We start from the raw sequence: 21,787 nt of genomic DNA, 5'->3' as shown, positions 1-21,787 counted from the left end.
TCTAGTAAGTAAAAAAACACACAAAATCTCAAAAGCTCCAACTATCAAAAGCCAATCTCTCTGTTCTTTAAATTTTGTGTGTCAATAAAAGTAGATTTATTTTAAAATAAAATAAACCTAAAAAAGCATTTTGGTATTTTTTTTATCCATTGATGATTCATTTATAGATTAATATTAGATTGAAAGAAAAAAAAATGCAATTCCTAGGTAAATAAAACATTTTTGAACAAAGTAAAATTATATTTATTTTTTAAGGAAATAAATATTTTAGTTTTTATTAAAAACCATTTAATACAATTTAGACCCCCCTCAAAAAAACAAATAACATTAAATAACATACAATATATATATAAAAAATGTGGGTTTTTTTAATGGTGGCTGCTTGCTACTAAAAATACCAATAAAAAACACTTATACAATTTTGAATTTTCTTTAATTTATGAATTTTGTTTGGATGGCATATAAAGAAAAATTTTATTTAATGACATTTTGCTAATAAAATTATTTTTTAGCCGCTTAAATATTATAAGGCATGCTCAAATGATTATATAAACAGAGTATACCTTTTAAATCGCTTGTTAAATTGTTATGTGAGGGAATATAAGTGTGCTGGTGCATGTGTTAAGGCAGTAGTCACGTTTAACTGTTATTTGAAACAAACAACAAAAAAAATCACCATAAGAAAAGAAAAGAAAAACACGCCGGCATTTGCAGACTGATGCAGAAAACAATGAATGAAAAGGTCCAATTATTTGCACTGGTGCCTCTGTGATGATGATCAGCCGGCCCTATTCTGAGCACACCTTAGCATTTTCATTCAGTAAGCTAACTGGCTGCTGACAGTAAGACACGCCCACTGCTGACCCCAGCCAGGTAGGACTTGAACGGTATAAAAAGCCCTGTGCTCAGGTGTTTGTTATATTTTCCCAAAAGAACATAGGAGTTTGAAGGTGCTGCTAAAGAATATGAATTCGGTTCACCTTCCAGCTCCTCAGAGACCTGCTGCGTCCAGCCTACACCAACCTCAACCAAAGAGTGCCCAGGAAGCACCGGAGATGTCGCTGTATTCTGATAACTTTAGCATGTACCACCAGCAGAACCTCCATCCAGCACAGAGGACATCCAGCTGCGGCATTGGGGATTACGCTCCCCCGACCAATCCCTACTTGTGGCTGGGTGCCCCGGGAGTGAACAATTCTACCAGTTATCTACATGGAAATAGCCCTGCTTCTTACATGCCACCATCCTATGGACCCCAAAGACAGTTTCTAGCCAGCTCATCAAGTTTTCCAGGGACAGACCTAGGTTGGTTGTCCATGGCTTCCCAGGAAGAACTACTCAAGTTGGTGAGACCTCCTTACTCCTACTCAGCTCTTATTGCCATGGCCATTCAAAACGCTCCTAAGAAGAAGTTGACTCTAAGTCAGATTTACCAGTATGTGGCGGACAACTTTCCTTTCTACAAGAAGACTAAAGCTGGCTGGCAGAACTCAATTCGACACAATCTGTCCCTGAACGATTGCTTCAAGAAGGTTCCAAGAGAAGATGATGATCCAGGTAAATGTCTTTTAAATCAATTTAGTTCCCACATTGTTACTTTGCATTTAGAACATTACTTATTGCATTTTAAGCAGCAGATAAAACAGTTATATTACGAGAAATCAACATATTGTATGTATGCTTTAGTTGATGAAGTTTATTTAAATTGTATTGGGATAAATTCAGAAAATGAGGTTTTTAGGGCATGCATTTTACCAGAACAATCTTACTGTTTTATCAAACTATAGTATAGATAGAAAATGATAATAAAGTGTTATTAGCACATACAAGGATACTCGTTATTTTAACATTCTACAAGTAATGTTGCATGGAAATTAAATCGACAAATTTAGATTATGTGCAAATATCTGTTTTTTTGGACCTTCTACTTACACTAAAACGTGTCTCTTCTTCATTAGGAAAGGGAAATTACTGGACACTAGATTCTAACTGCGAGAAGATGTTTGACAACGGAAATTTCCGCAGGAAAAGAAAGTGCAAGTCAGAGTCCACCGCGTTGAAGATCGCAAAGCTTGGTGAAGACCAAGGAACCGGAAAGAATAAGGACGGCACCTCCGTGGTAACATCAACCTCTCCAGAAATCGAGGCTGCCTCACCTGACGCAAAAAGCATATCTCCTCCAGCTGTCACTTACACACCTTGTCTCAGCAATTTTTTCAATGGCATGTCTTCCTTGGATTCCAGCTCGGCAAACCGTCAGATGTCCTTGGGCTTGGTGAACGAACTGTCTCAGCGGAACACCACCGGTTTGAGCAGCTTCACTCCAAGTCCTCTATCTGAGCCACCTGCAGATATCCAAGACAGTAGCCTTTTCTACAACAGGGCTCCATATTACAACTCATTCTCTGCCACCAGCCAGACACAATCAATTCAACCACAGTTCCTACACCAGTTTCAGCCCCAGCAAGCTCTATATGCCGGAAGATACTGAAAGCTGGGTTTGTCAAGCGACAACATGTCGAGCAATGTAAATAGACTGATATAAAGGTTTTTGTACGCTTTATGCGACAGACTTGGCTAGGTTAAGAAGGAGAGGGGGGTTAAAAACTTCTGCCAAATGCGAGATGAGACACTTACAACGATGGTTGCCAAATTGGAAGACAAAGACGTTTAAGTTTGCCGGAGGCATTTTTTAAAACAATATCTGTGTGTTCAGAAGGTGTTAGAGAAATGTGACAATTCATTTCAAAGTATATGTGTGGGTTAAGACAAAGTGACCTGTGAAAAAAACTTTAAGATTTTTGTAAAAACTAAACAAAAATGATAAAACCTATATTTATGGTATTATCAGGATATGGTTTTAACGCCCACAGAGACCAACAGAATGAACAGATTATAAAATCCGACACTGCTGATTGTTCTCGGCGACTTCTTTTATAAAATGAATTTAATCAGATTGTCAAACTCTTGAAGGATTGAAGCCCTTTTGTCAAACGCTGCTGTTGTATTGGCAACAACTGTATAGAAATTTGTAGATTTTATATAATTTATGTTTTCATTTATATTTTATTTAATAAAAAGATTTTTTTTTTAATAAAAAAAAAAAGTTTTCCTGCAGTTTAAAGATGTGTGTTGTCCTCACGTAACTCTTTCTCTTGCCATCTGCACTTCATTCCATTACAAGTGGAGCTCATTCCTTCACCCATATGTGTTTGAGGAACCCCTTCCGCCATCCCTGTCCGGGAAACCCTGTCACTTCTCTTCATGGGGAAAAGTCCTATTTTTCCAATGAAAAACCAAAATAAGGTTGTAGGGGGTCATACATTCTGCCACATTGTGCACAAGCATTTTTTAATCTGATAAGCCTGTATTGGCATGGATCAAATTGCGGTAGCAATCTCCAGAGAATGTATAGATCGCAAAGAATTATTATCACGCTAAAGTTGTGCTAATGCCAACTTTCTCACGTTTCAGTGAATTTGAGGTTCTAGTTGTCTTGAGTACACTCGGAAATCCTTTAGAATAGTAAACCTGTATTTACCCGTGAAGCTGACCAAATGGTCCTCACGGAAGACTTAACCTTGCAGGACTTGCCCTTGATTGGATCACCTGTGTTCAATCAGGAGTTACCATATGACCAAAAAGTCCCTGAAATTGCCCCCTTGTTGGGTAAATGTAGAGAAAAATGTGTATTCGCTAAACGTTTTCAGCATTATCACGCTGCATTGTGAAGGGCCAACCCAGCAACCATCCCTTCGCAACAAGGGATCCCCTCAGTGATTACACCTGGAATTTAGATGGGATTTAGTACCAATGAGTTTGTAACGAATAAGTAGGAGGGAGAATGTGCTCACATATACACATTTAATTATCATTTATTGATCATAAAGGGAAAATAGGGATTGTATGTTTATTATTCATCTAAAATAAAGGAGAAAAGGAGCATATATAGAATACATAGAGCAGGTCACCCCACAATAAGTAAGTGGGTACCCATAAATTGGATTCAGATTGGAGGGACATTATTTCCAGGCGATAGACAGTCAAGCTGCACTTCGACGGCTGAGCAACCATCCAATCACAGGACAGGAGTGGGCAGCCATGTTTGTCCACTGTGCTATCAAACCCAATTTTATAATTTTTCAGGTCAATTTGCAAATATGCAAATATGCAAAGATCTTCGTAATTTACATTTTCCTTGACAAGTTTGAATTGCATCAATACATTCACGTGGAATGAATAAGTGGGGAACAATACAGGTGATTGAACCGAGACTATACGGAGATAATTTACATTTCAATACAGCAATTAACAAAAAATGTAAAGGCGAAGACGGAATACAATTAAAGTTATTGACCGGTTCAGTGAAATTCCTTGACAAGAAGTAAGCGAGAAATGTAGGATGAGATTGGAGTCGGATATTCCTCATAATTCCATATATTGATAAAGTGCAAACTCTAGGAGAAATAGACAGATGGCTAATGATCCATAAGGTACAGAAGCATCTGATTGGCGGCTTAAGATCACGATCCCGGTGTGGAGAGGTTTACTCTACTCGACCTAGGGTGGCAGGTCTTGAGGACCTCTGGCGTCAAACCAGGTGCTTATCCCCCACTACTCAATGGGGCCGTTACAACTGTCCCCAACTGGCCCATCTGCACCATGGAGGACTTTTCTTAGCTGACATAGCCTCCGTCGCAGGCCCTTCCCAGCCTGGGAGTGTGACCCCCGGCCAGGCTTACAGCAATGCCGGGCTAAATATTTCTGTGTATTTCCTGCTTGTTATGCCCTGTTTACCCATTGTACAGCGCTATGGAATATGAAGGTGCTATATGAAACGATAAAAAAAATAATGAATATATTTAGACCTTCAGCTGTCACTAGCATGCCATGCTAACAACTATTTCAATTCCTTTCCCCCAGAAAAAAAGGGAGTTTGGGGACATAGCTCCAGCTTTGTGGAGCGTTCAGTAATCAATGAAGAGTAACCGCTGCCAACAGGTACATTTTGCAAATGGGACCACCAGCCCAGTCACCAGCGGTCACTGACTGAGCGTACTGTGCATGCGCATATCATCCAAGCACAATGCGCAAATGAGTGAAACCGCTTTGGTGGCCACCAGAAATCCCCGAACTAAAGAAAAGGGTCTGTAGAAGTGCGGAGATGCTAGGCTCTGTGTGTCTCACCGTACCCCTGTTACTGCACCAACGCTGACTTTTGTTACAAAAAATTACTAATATGAGCAAAATTCTAAATTTGCGAAATTCCATTCTGTATAAATATTATTATTATTATCTTTTATTTATACAGCGCCAACAATTTACGCAGCGCTTAAATATTTGTAACTATAGATATAATGTGCGCCTTTACTATTCCTTTTTATTTTTTTTGTTACCGTAAGACATAAGCGGAAGGCAACAAAACAAATTTAAGGTGCTTGGTTTTTAAGCAGTACACTGCTTGCGTAAAAATATTTACGGCGCGAATACCCATGCCACGTAACGTCAACGCGAGAAAAAGCAGCCATGTGCCGTTAAATTGTTTTTAATTGTCCCAGAACGTAGGGCGTTAGTTTTCCGGAATTTCAAAGTGACTTCTCATTATCTAGTTTATATTTGCCGCTGTCTTGAATTATAATATGAAAAAGACTCTAAACGCGAGCCATGCTTCTTTTGTTTTTCGCAAAATAATTACGCTCAATAAGCGGAGCAGGTATTGATCTCATAGAGACCTTTAGGTAAGGTGTTTATACTTTAAATGTGCTTTAGCGCACACAGCCAGGCATTGATCTTATATGTATCCTCTAAGATCTTTGCTGTTTATACCAAATATTGACGGCAGTTTTCCGGGAGCATGCCTTGATCATGATATAACATTGCCGGAGTGAGTCTCTGAAGAAGAACCTGATAAGTTTTTTTTGTGTTTTTTTTTTTTTTTATCTGATAGCATCATGAAGCAGTTTAATTTTGTGTTCTTTTGTTATAAGTTACAAGTCATTAAGAAACACCAGGTAGTTGTAGACAGGAGGAATGTGTCTGGGCAGTTAATTAAAGGTCACAAAACCATCAATGCAGAATTACTTAGAGGCAGATAAAATGGAAAAAAAAAGAAGGAACAGACGATTTGAAATGCACGCCACGCCTGGCTACTCAACGCAAGCAAGACCTGGTCCTTTTACAAAGGTGGGACTGCAGGGTACGAATATGTAATCGACCCAGTCTAGTCAGGGGTCTTTTGACAGCAACCACCACTTAATTTAAAGAAACCAGCTCATTCCCAATGAATACCCGGCAAACCCAGGAACCGGCGCAGTACTATGGAGGACATAAGAAGAATGAAACGTAAATAAAATGTATTAAAAATATAAAAAATACTTGGTTTATAGCTGTTTGTATTATATTGCTTCGCTTAATTAAGGGGATAGCCACGGTTTTATTTAAGTGAACATCTTAATCAAACTCCAAAAGTACAGACTACAGTACTTAAAACACAATAAATCAAACAACAGTCACTGCCTTCAAGGGCCATCAACGATCTTAGAAGATTGAAGACTTCTTAGTTTTCGTTATGTTACCGCGCTCAGCTGCAAAATAGCACAACGAGCAAGGCAGAAAAAAAAAAGGTTTAACGGAACCTTCCAAGTACACATAACAAAGCAAGAATTCAGCAAATACCCAGCGAATGCCATTAAAATAAAACCATAAAAATATTGGGGATTGCGTCACACTACGTGGCCGCATATCTTGGACGCCACTACGTCGAAGTACCCCAAGTTTGGAGACTCGTATCTATATATCGTTCTGAAGAGCGCAACCATAGATTGCCCTTTCTGCAGACTCTGTGCCACATAGTGGCTCCTTATCCATAGTTATTCATTTGGTGGATGACATTGTATAGTAATGGTTTACTGCTCCAAAAACTGGAGGTCTGATGTATGCCCAATAATATAGAAGTAGTGAAAAAATAACTGTAATAAAACGTGCATTATTGCGTTCACAAATCATGACTTTTCATACTTGTCCCTACTCTCTCCCTTGGAAGATATCATATTGACCATAACTCTTCCCAAGATATGACCATTGAAATCTCTAAAATCATAAAGTGTCCTTCATTGAAGCCATGGAAGTCAAATGTAATGTTTAGATATCTCATGGAAATTGTATTCGTAACTCAACTATAAGTGATTGATTTCGAGAAAAGAAGTAATGATTCGTAACTCGTCCATATTGTTAATATATATTTTCTATATCTTTCATGTTGGCTTATCCAACATTTCTCCCCAGAGGGTACTACAAAAAACTTTACACGTTATATAGATACTTTATTTCCATTCTCCAGTTTCTTGAGAGGAGCCTCTTCGTATGTTGGGGTTAGGGATAAAATGTTAGGACTAGTGCAAAGTTTATCGCCATAAAAACCCATGGAATGCTCTTTCTTGGAAATTTCCATTGGTTGCTATAATGGTAAGAAGGTCACCAGGAACGTATTTCTTCAAACCATTGTGTCATTCCCTTCCAATCCTTAGCCACTGTTGGAATAATATCCATGTTAAAGAGAAATCCATACCTAGTGTTTAGAATATCATGTCCAATTAACCAGTTCTGGTTCACTGCATAATTTAATAGAAAAAGAAATGAAATATTTTATAGTAATGGGGGGACAAAAAAAGGCTGAGGATGTCTTCTTCATGGCAAAATTATTGCGATAAGGAAGCATTAATAAGACATGCATATACATGAATCATATACTTGGTTGGCCAGCTCGAACATCTCCGAACAAATTAATCATGATAGTTCTATCGAGCTTATAACGTGATATTGTCTTTTGTTAATATTAATTAATATGAATGTTAATTATTATTAATGATAATAATAATTTGGGCTGCCACAGTATAAAGCACTTTTAATACGCGTATGAATCAAACAATCAGCTAAATGATTATAGAGATTATAGAAATGTATAGAGTGTATATTTAAATAGTCAAAATTAAATATAGCCTCATATATATATTTTAATAGATTTTTGATACATATACAGATAAAAAGGGCTAACTTGTGTAAATTAAGGCTGTTAGATTCACATGAGAGATATATTATTATTCCTGGTTTATTATATTACAGCTTATATACAAATAATATCAATTTTTAAATAACATTCATTAATATTAATATTTTTTTAAGAAAAACTAGAAGAACTAAGAACACTCATATTTGACACAGACAGATACAGGGTGGTCCGGTCCATGGATTTGCAGTCCAGATAAATTTGTACAAAGAGGTATGAGGACGACTCAATGAGTTGTCAATCATCTTGAAACTTATGAGAATCCGTTTAAGAAATCTGATTATTAGCTACGGACAATAATGTCCAAACTTAGGACCTGAAATACTAAGCTTGGGTATATAATGCGCTGCGGAAAGACCCTCTTCTAATTGGCCTATGAGTTTAGAAATTCTTATTACAAATAAAACAGGAGATGTTATCGTTCCACCGTAGACTTCATATGCCCCAAATTCCTAAATTTCAAAGCCTAATTAAAACAAATCCACAAAGGGTACAATTGAATAGATTGCTCTTGCCGCAGTTCCAAGCTTTAGCAAATTGGATAGAAGAAGACGGGAAGGTGGAGACAGCGCTGGGACGGTGACACCAAACAAAAGGCAGAAAAAGTGTTTCATTGAATAGGAGGACAGTGAGATAAAGGTCTGGCATCAGATTTAGGACTTAGCCTGGACCTCAGGGCTATGGATTCTTTGTCCAATGGTATAAAATTACAAATCTGCTAAAGACAATTTACATTAATTGCTGTGACCTGTTGCCCTATTTAATACCATAATTAGTATCAACTTCAACCCAATCCTTTTTGCATTGTATCCAGGCAATGACATTAAGGGACGCTCCTTATACTTTGTACTGTATCTAAAGTCACCCACAGACCAAGTGTAGACAACTTGTGGGTGCCCATACGTTAAAATGTGATTTTAATTACCCTGGAAGCCGACAGCTTGTCCTCGATGTCTGAAATTCACCTTCACTGGATCCATATTAGTTAAGGTGAAATATATTTTGTTAGAATTTTAGAGAATAACCTTGGAAATGAAAGAACAATTAAATTTTTATTGTTTCTTCTTTGAAGCCATTTAAGAGCTTGTATGGGCAGGTGTTTGTGGAGAATAGGAGCAGGTGACCGATCTTTCCAGAGCTGTTGATTGGAGTCAAAGTCGATTTTACATTCATAAATGAGACGAGAGGAGCTGGTGTCCTCCCCTGTTACCCTCTCGAGATCGGCTTAAAGCGTCCGTCTGTCATCGAGGTGGCGTAGGAACTGCACGGATCATCCTTCTTCCTCTGAATGCATGATCTACCGTCCCACTGATATCTGTAAATAGAGTCCACTAGGGATGGCTTTTCTGCCTGACCCCTTAACCTGAAATAAAAATAAATTCACAAGAATTTAATCCCGAAACAAAGTCCTTCACGGATCTTCTCCTTCCCTTAGCTGTTGACAGTTTGCTGCCGTAGCTAATAGTTGCCTTTGATTTACCTGTAACACCATCTGCATTCTCAAAGGATCAGCCCTGTTATCCCGGTAAATCCTCCACCGTTTCTTGGAATAAACTAAAAGGTATTTCCCTCTTCCGAATGATATCCTTTTCCATGTTAACATATTCTGCAGCCGGAATATTTACTATATTTTTCGCAAAGGTACATTAATTCATAATATTAACAGGCCTCTAAAAGTAATAAAATTGAAATTAAAATCATTATGCCAAACTTTTTGGAATAAGTTTGTTGGGATCTAATATCTCGGAAAAGTCTTTGAGAAGGGTTGTGAATTGTGATGGCTTGACGACTGGGTCAGAGGATCTCCAAAACTGCAGCTCTTGCGGGGTGGTTCTGGTCTGCAGTGTTCCCGGTCAACAGTGGTCCAAGGAAGAAAGTGATGTACCGGGCTTAATCAAGGCTCATTGGACGAAGGCTGGACCCCTGTGGTCAAATCCAACAGATGAGCTACTGTAGTTCAAATTGATGACAAAGTTTTCTTTTACATGACGTGGACGGTCAGGTGCGTCACTTACCTGGAGAACACATGGCACCCAGACGCATCCATGGAGGCCGCACCACGCAACTCACAGGACTTAAAGTACCTGCTGATAACATCTTGGTGCAGATACCACAGCACACCTTCAGAGGTCTAGCGGAGCCCCTGCCACGACGGGTCAGGGCTGTTTTTGTGGCAAAAGGGGGACCTACACAATATTAGTCAGTTGGTCATAATGTTATGGCTGATCGGTGTATATCCGTTATGCAGTTTTACTATTATAAATGGTTGCTGGAGCTTGCCAGCATGCTGTCATTTCAGCCAATGACGTTCTCATGAGAATAACTTTGACACTGTCTGAGGGCTGATTGTTTACTTGGTTTTAAATCAACAACATCGATTAGTAATTGAACATGATTTGTAACAGTGTTTAGGGAGCCTGAACATTGTACATGAAGTCAAGATAAAAGATCCTCCAAAAAGCTTCTGCCTTGAATCTCAAACTAATCTCGAATGACCTCCGTGATTTATGGAGCAATCAGTCCGGAGTAATAGATCAAAGTGAAAGAATGGGCTTCTGAAACATCTTAAAATGAACACTCAAGCTGTCCAGGTTCCCACCTCTATTACTCCATTATGATCTCACTTTACTTCTCTTGTCACCAAAAACCTTGATGTATCTTAAAAGTTGACTTTATTCTCTGAGGTGGGATTAGGTTACCAAAACTCGTAAATGGACGGAGTCTTGAACAACAGTGCAATTGCATAATATGTGCTTCTTTTGAAGAAGCTACCATATGTTCCTCTAAAAAAAACCTTGTTGAAAGAGGAGACCACTTAATATTTTTATTTCACTGCTTCGTTGAAGGGTATAGAAGCCACTCGGCTTGTCCATTTTTTTCTGGCTGTAATAAAACTCATTGGTTGGTCGCTGGTCATAAATTATACTATAGTCAAGATGTCCTAAAATGTCTGGATCCTTATCACACTGGCAGTCCTTTCCATCGTTAAACGTTTTGGTGAATCAAATGAAGTGCCAACACATCTAATAGTTTTGGATTTTTAAGCAGGACTAGATGATGAGTTATACCCCCAAAAAGTTGGAACCAAATACATTTCTTTTGGTTGATGAGTGACACAAGTTGAGCTAGGTTCTGGCTTGAAGAGCCTAGCTATTTCACCATCCGCAAACATGGGCCCCTGGCATATGACATGGGCCCCTGGCATAAGATTGCTGATTGGACACTTAACTCATGGCTACCTTTAAGCTAAGGTCTTTGGTAAAAGGTGGCAAAATTAGCATATTCATTTCCATTTGGACATAATTCATCCTTACAAAGCTGAGTAGTATCTTAACAAACAGGAATTATGATGTAAATTGTGATAACGGAACGTTACGAGGGCTATATATTAAACATTATTTAATAAGCAAATAATAGAAAATGATTTAAAGTTACGTATGCTTTTGGGACCTGAGATGCCTCTTCTTTAGATGGAATGCATCCATCAATCCATCTGAAACCTGGGGTCCCAAAAGCTTATGTCACGCTACATATTTTCCTTTGTTGCCTCAATTAAATGTATCACATCCAATTAGGATTCTAGAAATGGATATATCTGTTATAACAGTTTAATTGCCAGCTGGTTCATTACCCATGAGAATAATGGGAATTATTTTAAAGCAGAGGCTGTGTCAACCGCGCCAAAAAAAATATATACATACTTCACTTCTTGGTATATTTAAGGCAAGTAATCCGGCCATGTCTGTGTTTACTGCTAACCAATGTCTTTGTGAGCTGACACAGCAAGTGAACACCAGAGGAGAGCGTTAAGCAAAAGTAAACAAACAAGTGTCAATCACGTAGAGGAAGTGAAGGGTCCTTTAAAGCCCCCTAATACTCTGCAGGTACTGGCCAAATGCATTTGTTTGCAGGAGATTAATTGCTGTGAAAGGGCACGTTAATAAGGTGTATAAGCAAGTATCGGTTTATTTACACAGCGCAGCAAGGTACACATTACTTTACAACTGAGACAATACAATCTGAAATCAATGGTAGCAGCTCTACTCCCTGCGCCGCAGAGCTTGCAATTAAGAATTACCGATATAATTGCTCTGCTTAGTTGTTACAGACGGCGGTGTAGGATATTTAAAGGGGAAGCATCGCAAAATATTTCTAGCCTGAGCTTTTTGTTGCCCAATCAGCATACGGTACCTGGGAACTTTCCAGGGTTGGATACCCAGAGCTGCCCTTTGGGGGGAGCAGTGGCTTTGTGGGGGCACGGGGCTAATCATGCACAAGGGTGGCGCTGTGCCCAGAAGTCTTTAGCAGGTGGAGGACCGAAGGGGAGAATGAACATGGTCAATTACCACTTCCCTACACGGAGAGAAGAGACGGTGACCCGGAGACATGTGAAGCAACTCTTCACCTGGAGACTCCGGGTCAAATCCCCAGAGATCCTTGGTATGTCAGTCAGTGTAATAATACGTAGGAGGTGAGAGTAGGTTCTCACCCTATCGAGAGTGCTTGAGTGTGCCTTGACGTGGCGGGTGAGCTTAATTATGCTTTGGCCCATTCCTATAACCAGAAGCTCTCATTTATATCATGTTTATATATTTGTTGCCAACTTTATTAGGGTGAGAAGCGCAAACCGTTTTTTTTTTTGTATACACTGTATTTGCAGCATGCTCAAAAAAGTCTAAATTGCCCATTTTTTACACCATCAATCCTATGAGTTGTGGCAAAAAAAATTATGTAAAAGTAGTGTATTGGTTTCTTGTCACCCCATCCTTAAAGATAAAGAAGAGAAAACTTTATGGGAAGGAACTTGTGCCACTCTTACAAACAGGAAGTTAAGGCAGCTGCTCCAACAAGCGATGGATTTCCAATACATATTACTTTTTTTAACCTGGAGACACCATTCATTATTGTATTATTTCTTATTATTAGTAATATAGGATTTGAGTTGTTGATGGATCCTTTTAAAACTGGCATAACAGGGGGCCCTCACTGCACCCAATCCAGTGTGGGCTCCCACTGCCATTTCCTGGCAATTTAGCAGGTGACCTGAACCCCCCCCCCGTGCGTGCGTCTATTTAGACGGCACATAAAGAGAGGGGCTTGTAGGGGGAGGAACTTGGGGCCCCCTATGGTAAGTCTCACAGGGTGGCACCAGGCGACCAGTGATCTTTCGAGAAGAAGAGAAGAACAAGTTTGTCGTTGTACTGATTCTTCTTCCTTTACAACCTATACAGCTTTTCCTTGCTGCTTCCCTACATTGCTTGCTCACTTTTAAATAGAAGTGACTAGATCGGCCATGTTTTCTAGAACACACATCTTTTTCACATACTACAGACCAGTGGAGGTAAATTGCTGCCACGGGGCATCCTATTCCAATGAACCAGTTCTTTCCAGGTCTTTCGAAGCAGAGTACCGTATATATTGTTTTCTGTGTTGTACGTTTAATTTTTAATTAATATGCCAACCGCGTCATAAAACCACACGTAACAATTTGTTTGTTTTGCTTGAAAAGTCTACATAAGTGACACATTTTTATTTCCTATGACGAAGTGAACAAAAGACAAGAAGCTGCCATTGTGACAAAAAGCCCTTCTTAAATGTATTAAAACATTCTGTGCCTAATTCCAGTGAAGTGTTTCTAAGAAATAAATCCCTCTGCACCATTTCCTTTGAAATTTCTCCAGCTCAATACTAATAGCTGTTTGACCTTGCAACGACTGTTTAAGCTTTCAGCACTTATATTTAAGCAGATCCTTGGCCATCTTTCTTTCCTTTGGTGATAACATGAATTGAGATGCTGTTCCAGATTACACCACATAATCTGAGATCAGTCACAGGACAGAATAGGAGTGTTACTTTACTGATCACCCAGCTCTTTCAACATCTGAATATACTCCAGACCACACCTGTGCTAAGACCTATTTAGAACGGTATAAGAAAGAAGAGCAGACATATCTCTTAACCTTCTATGATATTATCCTCTTAAGACGTGAGTCAAATGTTGCGTTTTATGCAACTAATGAATTTATCTAAAGTGGTGAAAGTTAAACCATTTCCAGGAACGTCATGAAGTAGAGCGTGAGTGCATGATTGTTTTTTTAATGAACTAGTGGAAAAAAAGAAATATATAGCACGTGTAACAGTGTTTTAGAAGTTTGAGGAGACACTACTGACATGTCCCACTGGCTGGCAGCATTTGCCATGGAGGACCAGTCCAGATGAGTCCATGGATCACAGGTAGGGTCCAGAAAGGGCTTTCTGCCTTCCATCCTTGTATCATTAGATGCACTCATGGAAGTGTGTCGAATTTCAAATAACACAAAAGAAAAGGGTTCAGGTAGTTGCTCAAGTCAGAGCTCAAGTCAGTATAGCCCAGTGGCCTCCTTCGCCAGCTCTTCTCTCACCAGTAGCTAAACGTGGGCATATCACCCTAGGTTCAGAATTAAATTCTTTATTTATACACCTGTCACAGAGGTGGCAATGTACACTATTGTACGCTATTACTTTTATCATGATCTATTATCTGTTCCTAATTTTGGGGGAAAATAAGTAAAATAATAGCTTGATGGCACAATCCCTTTGATCATTCTTTTAGTTTTCATTTTCACAGTAATTGGAATGATGAATTTCTGAAAATCCACGAATTATCTTCTTTGGTATTCAGCAAGGACAATTTGTTCTAAATTAGTTAATTAAATCCGTTATCGTATGAAGTTCATTAAGGTTTGGCAGGAGTTTGAAGTTGCCACTTCTGCTGTCAAATTCATTACCCATTGAAGTGACGTGGAAGCCGAAAGTAGTACAAGGTAGAGCCTAGTGGATCTAAATTTTGGGGATGAGTTTGTGAAGGAACCACCAGCCCCAATCCTGATGGTATATGAAAACACCACAAAAATGGCTTCTACAAGTAATGGCTTATTGAATGCTTAGGGGTACTGAAAATTATGTGATTGGCACAAAAATAAAAGTACTTCACATAGTTTACATGGTAACATGAAATTTCAGTTTACACTCAATTGGGACCCAATGTATTCAGTTGTATAAAATATCTCTAGTTAAGCCTACATCAGTCAATACACATGTTGAAGTCAGCCAACTATGTCATTGCTACTCATTAAACCTATTTGTTCCACAGACACAAAATATGAGTAGCAACATATTCTGGCCTTGAACACCTAGACAGTCCCCCTGCTGCAAAACGGGGGTCAGATGACCCTCTCTGGTCTCCTCAACTGGCTCTTCTACACTATGGAGGCTGTTCCAAAACAGCATTCAATGGGATGCCTTATGAACAGTTTGCCTTTAGGAGGCCAAGCTCTGCACTGAGGAAGGCAGCCATGGATGTCAAGCCTATGGCAGTGCCCAAGGTAAATACATCCATGAATATGGGTAGCTGATCTTTGTTGGACTTGGAATGCAGCACGGCTGGTGGTCATACCTGGGAACTCTCCAGTTTTTGTCCGGAGACTCCCACTCCCCACGCACTTCCACTACAAAAATGGTGTCTGTCCCACAACATTAGCGAGACCGCCCGCAACGGACCTTCTACCTACATCCCCTCAAGGGGGAGCCAGAGAGTTCCCAGGTATGCTGGTGGGCCACTTTGTTACCTTTACCAATAACGTATAAATAACGGTATCTCAGCATCATCGTAACTGCAAATACTGAGATCCACAGATAAAACAGATAAAATGTCAGTTTCATTTAAGAATTTTGCGTATGAATGAATAGACGTCGTCACACTAAATGCTGTGACTGCCAAGGAGAAGCCAACAGAACAACATATTAAAGTAGCACACAAGGGATATCATTCTAGGTTTTATTAAAAAAACAAAAAAAAAAAAAAAAGAGCACATCTGTTCCACAAATAGCACCGTAACCATTTTTACTGCATTTTTAAAATATATATATATATATATATATATATATATATATATATTGAAGTATATCGAAACATCCATCTATACTGATATTTTTGTGGCATGCAATAGAATAACGTCATGCTCTGTTCAGAATTATCCCTGGTTTCACCCGAAAGTATTATATTATATTACATCCCGTGTTCGTGGAATCTTATATTTATTGCAGAGTATTGGAACTAGAGGAAGCAATGCCTATAATATAATATTCAGAAAGTAATATCTGTCATTTGGATCCGGAACATCAAAAGGAACCGCATCTTAATTGCTGGTTTACAATGAATAGTAATGGTAGAAATGAATATTTTATGATGATTTTTATCAGAACAGTGTTTCTTTGATGTTTTCAACAAGTAATGTTAGGAAGAAACAGAAAATCTCTAATTTTTCACCAGTCTTGGTTGCTGGGAATGATCAGTGAGCAAAAAAAATATTTAGGAGAGCCCCAATTTAAGCACAAATTATAAAAAGTGATACATATACATAAACAAAAAAACTAAATTCTTAGAATCACATGACTGTGTCTATTTTCTATTTTGTGGGAACAGATAGCACAACCCCCACCTAAATAAACGCATTGACATGAGCTGTTGGGTACAAATTGGCCACAGATTTAATATGTATGGGAAATAAGTCCACCAACAAATTGTTAACACAATATTGTGCCAGATTGGTCATCAAACTAAATACAATAAATGCATTCCCCAATTTGTTTTCAATTATCCCCTGACAATGACCCCCCCTTCCGATAAGTAACAACACAATAACCCCAACAACATAATCAACCAGGAAAGGGCATACTGAGATGCACCTATTCTAACCACATTCTGAGCCAAAGACCACCGAAAAACCACCAACATAAACCAAAACCACTCTATTTATAAACAGTGACCAGCCCCACCACAAAAACCCCTAGTTAAGAAAAAAAGTGAAGGTTACAAAATGGAGGATGCATATACTGGACTCCCAAAGTCCTTTAACCCCTGTCCCTTATCCCGCATTATCCTAAGCACACCTTCTTGTCCAGCCAAGGCCCCCTTCCACCTAGCTGCGCTTTTCCGTGGGATACAAGTTTGTTGAAAAACTAGATACATTGTAGTGTTATAAACCTAAGATGAATCTCTACTTTAACCCTCCCAAATCCTCTAAGGGTGCCCGCTGTCACCAATGGGGGCCCTAAGCAGCTGCTCAATCTGCTGATGTGGTGGCAGCACCCCTACAAGTGAGTAAAAAGTGGCCATTTGGAGGCCTCTCCTGGATATTATGATATTGTATCTACTGACCGTTGCTGAACTATGGGAACTCATTTCTATCTCTAAGAATTGGAGAGAAAACCTTTTAAAATGAAATGTGGATTTTTCTTAAATATAATTTGCCAAACTTTGAATCAGCCAGCATTTGGGGAGTCTGAAATCAGATGAGACGCGTCTCACAGCTGCTTCCAGGGTTTCAATAGGACCCCTGTAGAACCCTGTGATACCCTCATACCCAGCAAACATTCTGACCTCCTAGAAAAGAGGGGGCATCGGGGGGATGAAAGGGGGACATTAGAAGAGGAACAAGCAATACAGACATTTGGGCCTTAAAAAAGGACCGTCTCTGTTAAATAGCGAGATTTGGGAGGTTGCTATCACAAGGGAGATTTCATGTGATGGATTCCAAAGAAAGGATGTTGAAATAAAAAAAACAAAAAAACAGGGCCGCATGGGTTGAAATAAAAAAGGCATAAAAGAGATGGAATAGGAGGCGTTACTGCTACGATTTTATTATTTGATTATTTATTAGGATCACAGATTTCTTTACCTGATTTTTGGATTTCGACCTGTCAGTAATACTCACATTACAACTTAAATAGGACTTTCCAGGAAGTACTTGCAAATAGATTCTACTTCGTTGACACTGTAATGGGATCAGAAAGTAGTAGTAATGGATTTTTGTGCTACTAGTTATCTGTGGAGAGAACTTTAAAAGAAAGGTTCCTTTTAATTAAGGGTATAAATGGAATAATCCTTATCCTGGGGGCTTCCCATGGAGCATTAGCCAAATTAAGAAGGAAATGCATTGTAATCCCTTCAATGGGACTAGGGGATCATAACAAGAAAAGAACTTCATACAGGAAAGGATGACCACGCTGAAACAAATAAAGAATACAGTGAATGATTTAGTAGTATGGGCTTCTATATTCTATACAAAAAACAAAATACTGTCTGCGCTTCTCACCATAATAAAGTTGGCAACAAATATATAAACATAATATAAATGAGAGGTTTTGGTTATATGAATTGGCCAAAGCATAATTAAGCTCACCCGCCACATCAAGGCACACTCTCAATAGGGTGAGATCCTACTCTCACCTCCTACATAGTGGGCACACAAAGCAGTTTATACGGCTACCAAAACCTTATTAATGTGTTGGGGGAGGTGCAATTAAACCTCCTCCCATTTAACCCCTGGACAGCAAGCTGCAACCAGACTGATGAGGAGCCAACAACCTCAAATATGTGCACACAGGGAAAAGAAAAAATGTCGGTGCGCTAAGCTAGTCTCAGGCTCAAATAATACAAATGTATAATGTGAGGCCTACCAAACAGTGTGAGCATGCTGCAAATACAGTGTGTTGGCTATACAATGTATACAAAAAACAAAATACTGTCTGTGCTTCTCACCCTAATAAAGTTGGCAACAAATATATAAACATAATATAAATGAGATGTTTTGGTTATATGAATTGGCCAAAGCATAATTAAGCTTACCCGCCACGTCAAGGCACACTCTCAATAGGGTGAGATCCTACTCTCACCTCCTACATAGTGGGCGCACAAAGCAGTTTATACGGCTACCAAAACCTTATTAATGTGTTGGGGGAGGTGCAATTAAACCTCCTCCCATTTAACCCCTGGACAGCAAGCTGCAACCAGACTGACTGTATTTGCAGCATGCTCACACTGTTTGGTAGGCCTCATATTATACATTTGTATTATTTGAGCCTGAGACTAGCTTAGCGCACCGACATTTTTTCTTTTCCCTGTTTGCACATATTTGAGGTTGTTGGCTCTTCATCAGTCTGGTTGCAGCTTGCTGTCCAGGGGTTAAATGGGAGGAGGTTTAATTGCACCTCCCCCAACACATTAATAAGGTTTTGGTAGCAGTATAAACTGCTTTGTGTGCCCACTATGTAGGAGGTGAGAGTAGGATCTCACCCTATTGAGAGTGTGCCTTGACGTGGCGGGTGAGCTTAATTATGCTTTGGCCAATTCATATAACCAAAACCTCTCATTTATATTATGTTTATATATTTGTTGCCAACTTTATTAGGGTGAGAAGCGCAGACGGTATTTTGTTTTTTGTATACATTGTACAGCAAACACACTGTATTTGCAGCATGCTCACACTGTTTGGTAGGCCTCATATTATACATTTGTATTATTTGAGCCTGAGAATAGCTTAGCGCACCGACATTTTTGCTTCTATATTCTATAAAAAGCCTATTTTTAATTTAGACCGAATGGTCTAGATCAGTGTTGCCCAAATAGTTCGGCTAGAACGGGGAAAGTTAATATAAATAATGTAAAAGGGCATTTAGTCTGTGGGCTACTAGTTGCTCTTGAGCAAAAATATTAATTCAATTGATTGAAAAATATATATAATATTATTTCTAACCCATTCGGCTCCATCTACTCTGCCCATTTTTTTTGTGGATATGTATCATACCAAATATAACTCTCCCAACCTCTATATAAGATGTCAGATATTTAAGAAAATATGAAATTCGGCGAGATGGAGCAGGTCAAGTCAACTGGCTGGGTAATAAAGGAGCCAAAACCACATCTGGCACGCAACACACTCAATTTGTAATATCTAGTCGTTTCTAAAACGTGATGACAAAAAGGACTGCATGCAAAACACACAAAAAAGAACACAGAATAGATCCAGTCATTATGTAAAATGTTTTGCTTGACACTGGTGGCTAAATGTGCCGAAACTAGTCAGAAAACAAAATTGGTGGGAGATACCTTTTACATTTGAGAAGGCGAGAAAGCAATTGTCTTCCTGACCCCTAGAAACTACTCTATCATCTTGAATGTTAACTGACATTAAGTGCTTATTCAAATTATGTCAGACTTGATTGCATGCATTTTTTACATTGCACGGGCTATACTGTACATGCAAAAGACTAGAAAACAGCCTTTTTTTTGTGGAACTGCATATTTAATACATGTTAATTCCTCTTAGGGAGTAAAAAAAATGCTGAGAAAATGTGCTCACAAATGGCATATTTTGTATTGAGGTTTACTTGTAATCCAATACATCCAGAAAAGGGCTGTATATTTATAAAGCCTTTATATTATTCTGAAAACTGCCAATTTCCAATGGTCCTGATTTTTTTTCTCAGCTGAAGATTTTTTCCTTCTGGTTTTCCTTCGTACATCGGTCGATGTCACGGAGTGAAGCCAACATTTTTTTTTTTTTACTACATAATGCTGCCACCTTGTGGAAAAACAGAGTTATTGCTATCTGTGAGAACTTGATTTCTACAACCATAACTACGTTTAACCCAGATAATTGAATAAACCAATACGTTTTATCAGAAAGCTAAACCAGAACCATTATTAGATTTTTCTCTCCGCTCCATTTCTGTGATATAGTTTTTATAAAAAAAGGAAAAAAATCAGGGCTGTCTCTCGCAAAGCAGGGCAGTTGGGAGGCGTGTGTACATGTGGCCGTCTGCCATGTCCCCTTCAGCAAGACCTTTTGGACGATGCTTTGCTTCTAACATGACTGCGCCCCAGAGCACAAAGCAAGGTCCATAAAGACATGGTTGGATGAGTCTGGGGTGGAAGAACTTGACCGGCCGCACGGAGCCCTGACCTCAACCCCATCGAACACCTTTGGGATGAACTGGAATGGAGATTGCGAGCCAGGCCTTCTCGCCCAACATCAGTGCTTCACCTCATAAACGCTCTACTGGATGAATGGGCAACAAATCCCACAGAAATTCCCCCAAATCTTTCCCAGAAGAGTGGCAGCTGTTATGGCTGCAAAGGCGGAACCAACTTTATATTGGTGTCTATGTATTTAGATTACAATAGAAGTCTTTGATGGTGTAGCGGTCAGGTATTTAATACATTCCCTTGTTATATGGGATGAATTTGAGATTTCAGTTCTGTATGCTTTAGGGGAACTGCAAATACACAAGAAGCCAGCAGGGGCTAACACACTAGTGGTTGCCTTATCACTGCTTCCATTATTAAGAGCAGGGCAAACAGAGCCACTGACTGTGTAGGCAGGCAGTAGCACAGCACCCCCTTCTGGTTACATAAGGAGAAACCCCAGGTAAGAACCATTGGCCCGTCTAATTTGCCCATAATCCTTTCTTAAAGAAATGTATAGATATTAGACATATTGAGTGTAACACACGTGGTTTCTAATCATGCTTAGAACAGAGGGGCATCAGGGAAGAAAAAAGGGACAATGGTCATCTTGAATGTTATGTGCTTGTTAGACATGGGCACCAGGGGGCTCTTCGTCTTCGTGCTCGTCTTCGGCAAAAAAAATAATCTTCGTATTCCGCGAATATTCGCCCGTTCCTGTCTTCTCTTCGAGAAGTTATAAGTTATTATGCTAAGTTAAATGTCGGTACGCTGGCACGGACTTTTAACTGTAGCAGCAGGGTCCCAGGTTGTTGTTGGTTTTTTTTTTTGCGTAGCAACCAGTGGTAAGGGGCCGTGCGAGTGAGCCTATTTGTCGCTTGCACGGCCCTTTAACCTATGGATTTCTGCTCCCGTTATGCAACGCAGTATCGCAG

At 39.3% G+C, this 21,787-nt stretch overlaps 1 protein-coding gene across 1 annotated transcript; it reads left to right on the top strand.

Annotated features, from left to right (window-relative positions):
* The first annotated feature begins 965 nt into the window (after window positions 1-965).
* On the top strand, window positions 966-2,491 carry LOC149285113 (forkhead box protein I1c-like). The gene is made up of 2 exons (XM_089495804.1): window positions 966-1,557; window positions 1,959-2,491. Exons 1-2 carry the CDS (start codon window positions 966-968, stop codon window positions 2,489-2,491), a joined length of 1,125 nt encoding a protein of 374 aa, XP_089351930.1.
* The last annotated feature ends 19,296 nt before the right edge of the window (window positions 2,492-21,787 follow it).

The sequence above is a fragment of the Sceloporus occidentalis genome, unplaced genomic scaffold, assembly GCF_023333645.1.
Source record: "Sceloporus occidentalis isolate IW3139 unplaced genomic scaffold, rSceOcc1.0.p SCAF_84, whole genome shotgun sequence".
Taxonomy (NCBI): Eukaryota; Metazoa; Chordata; class Lepidosauria; order Squamata; family Phrynosomatidae; genus Sceloporus; species Sceloporus occidentalis.
The sequence above is the reverse complement of the archived record's forward strand: the minus strand, read 5'-3'. Positions and strand labels throughout refer to the sequence as shown.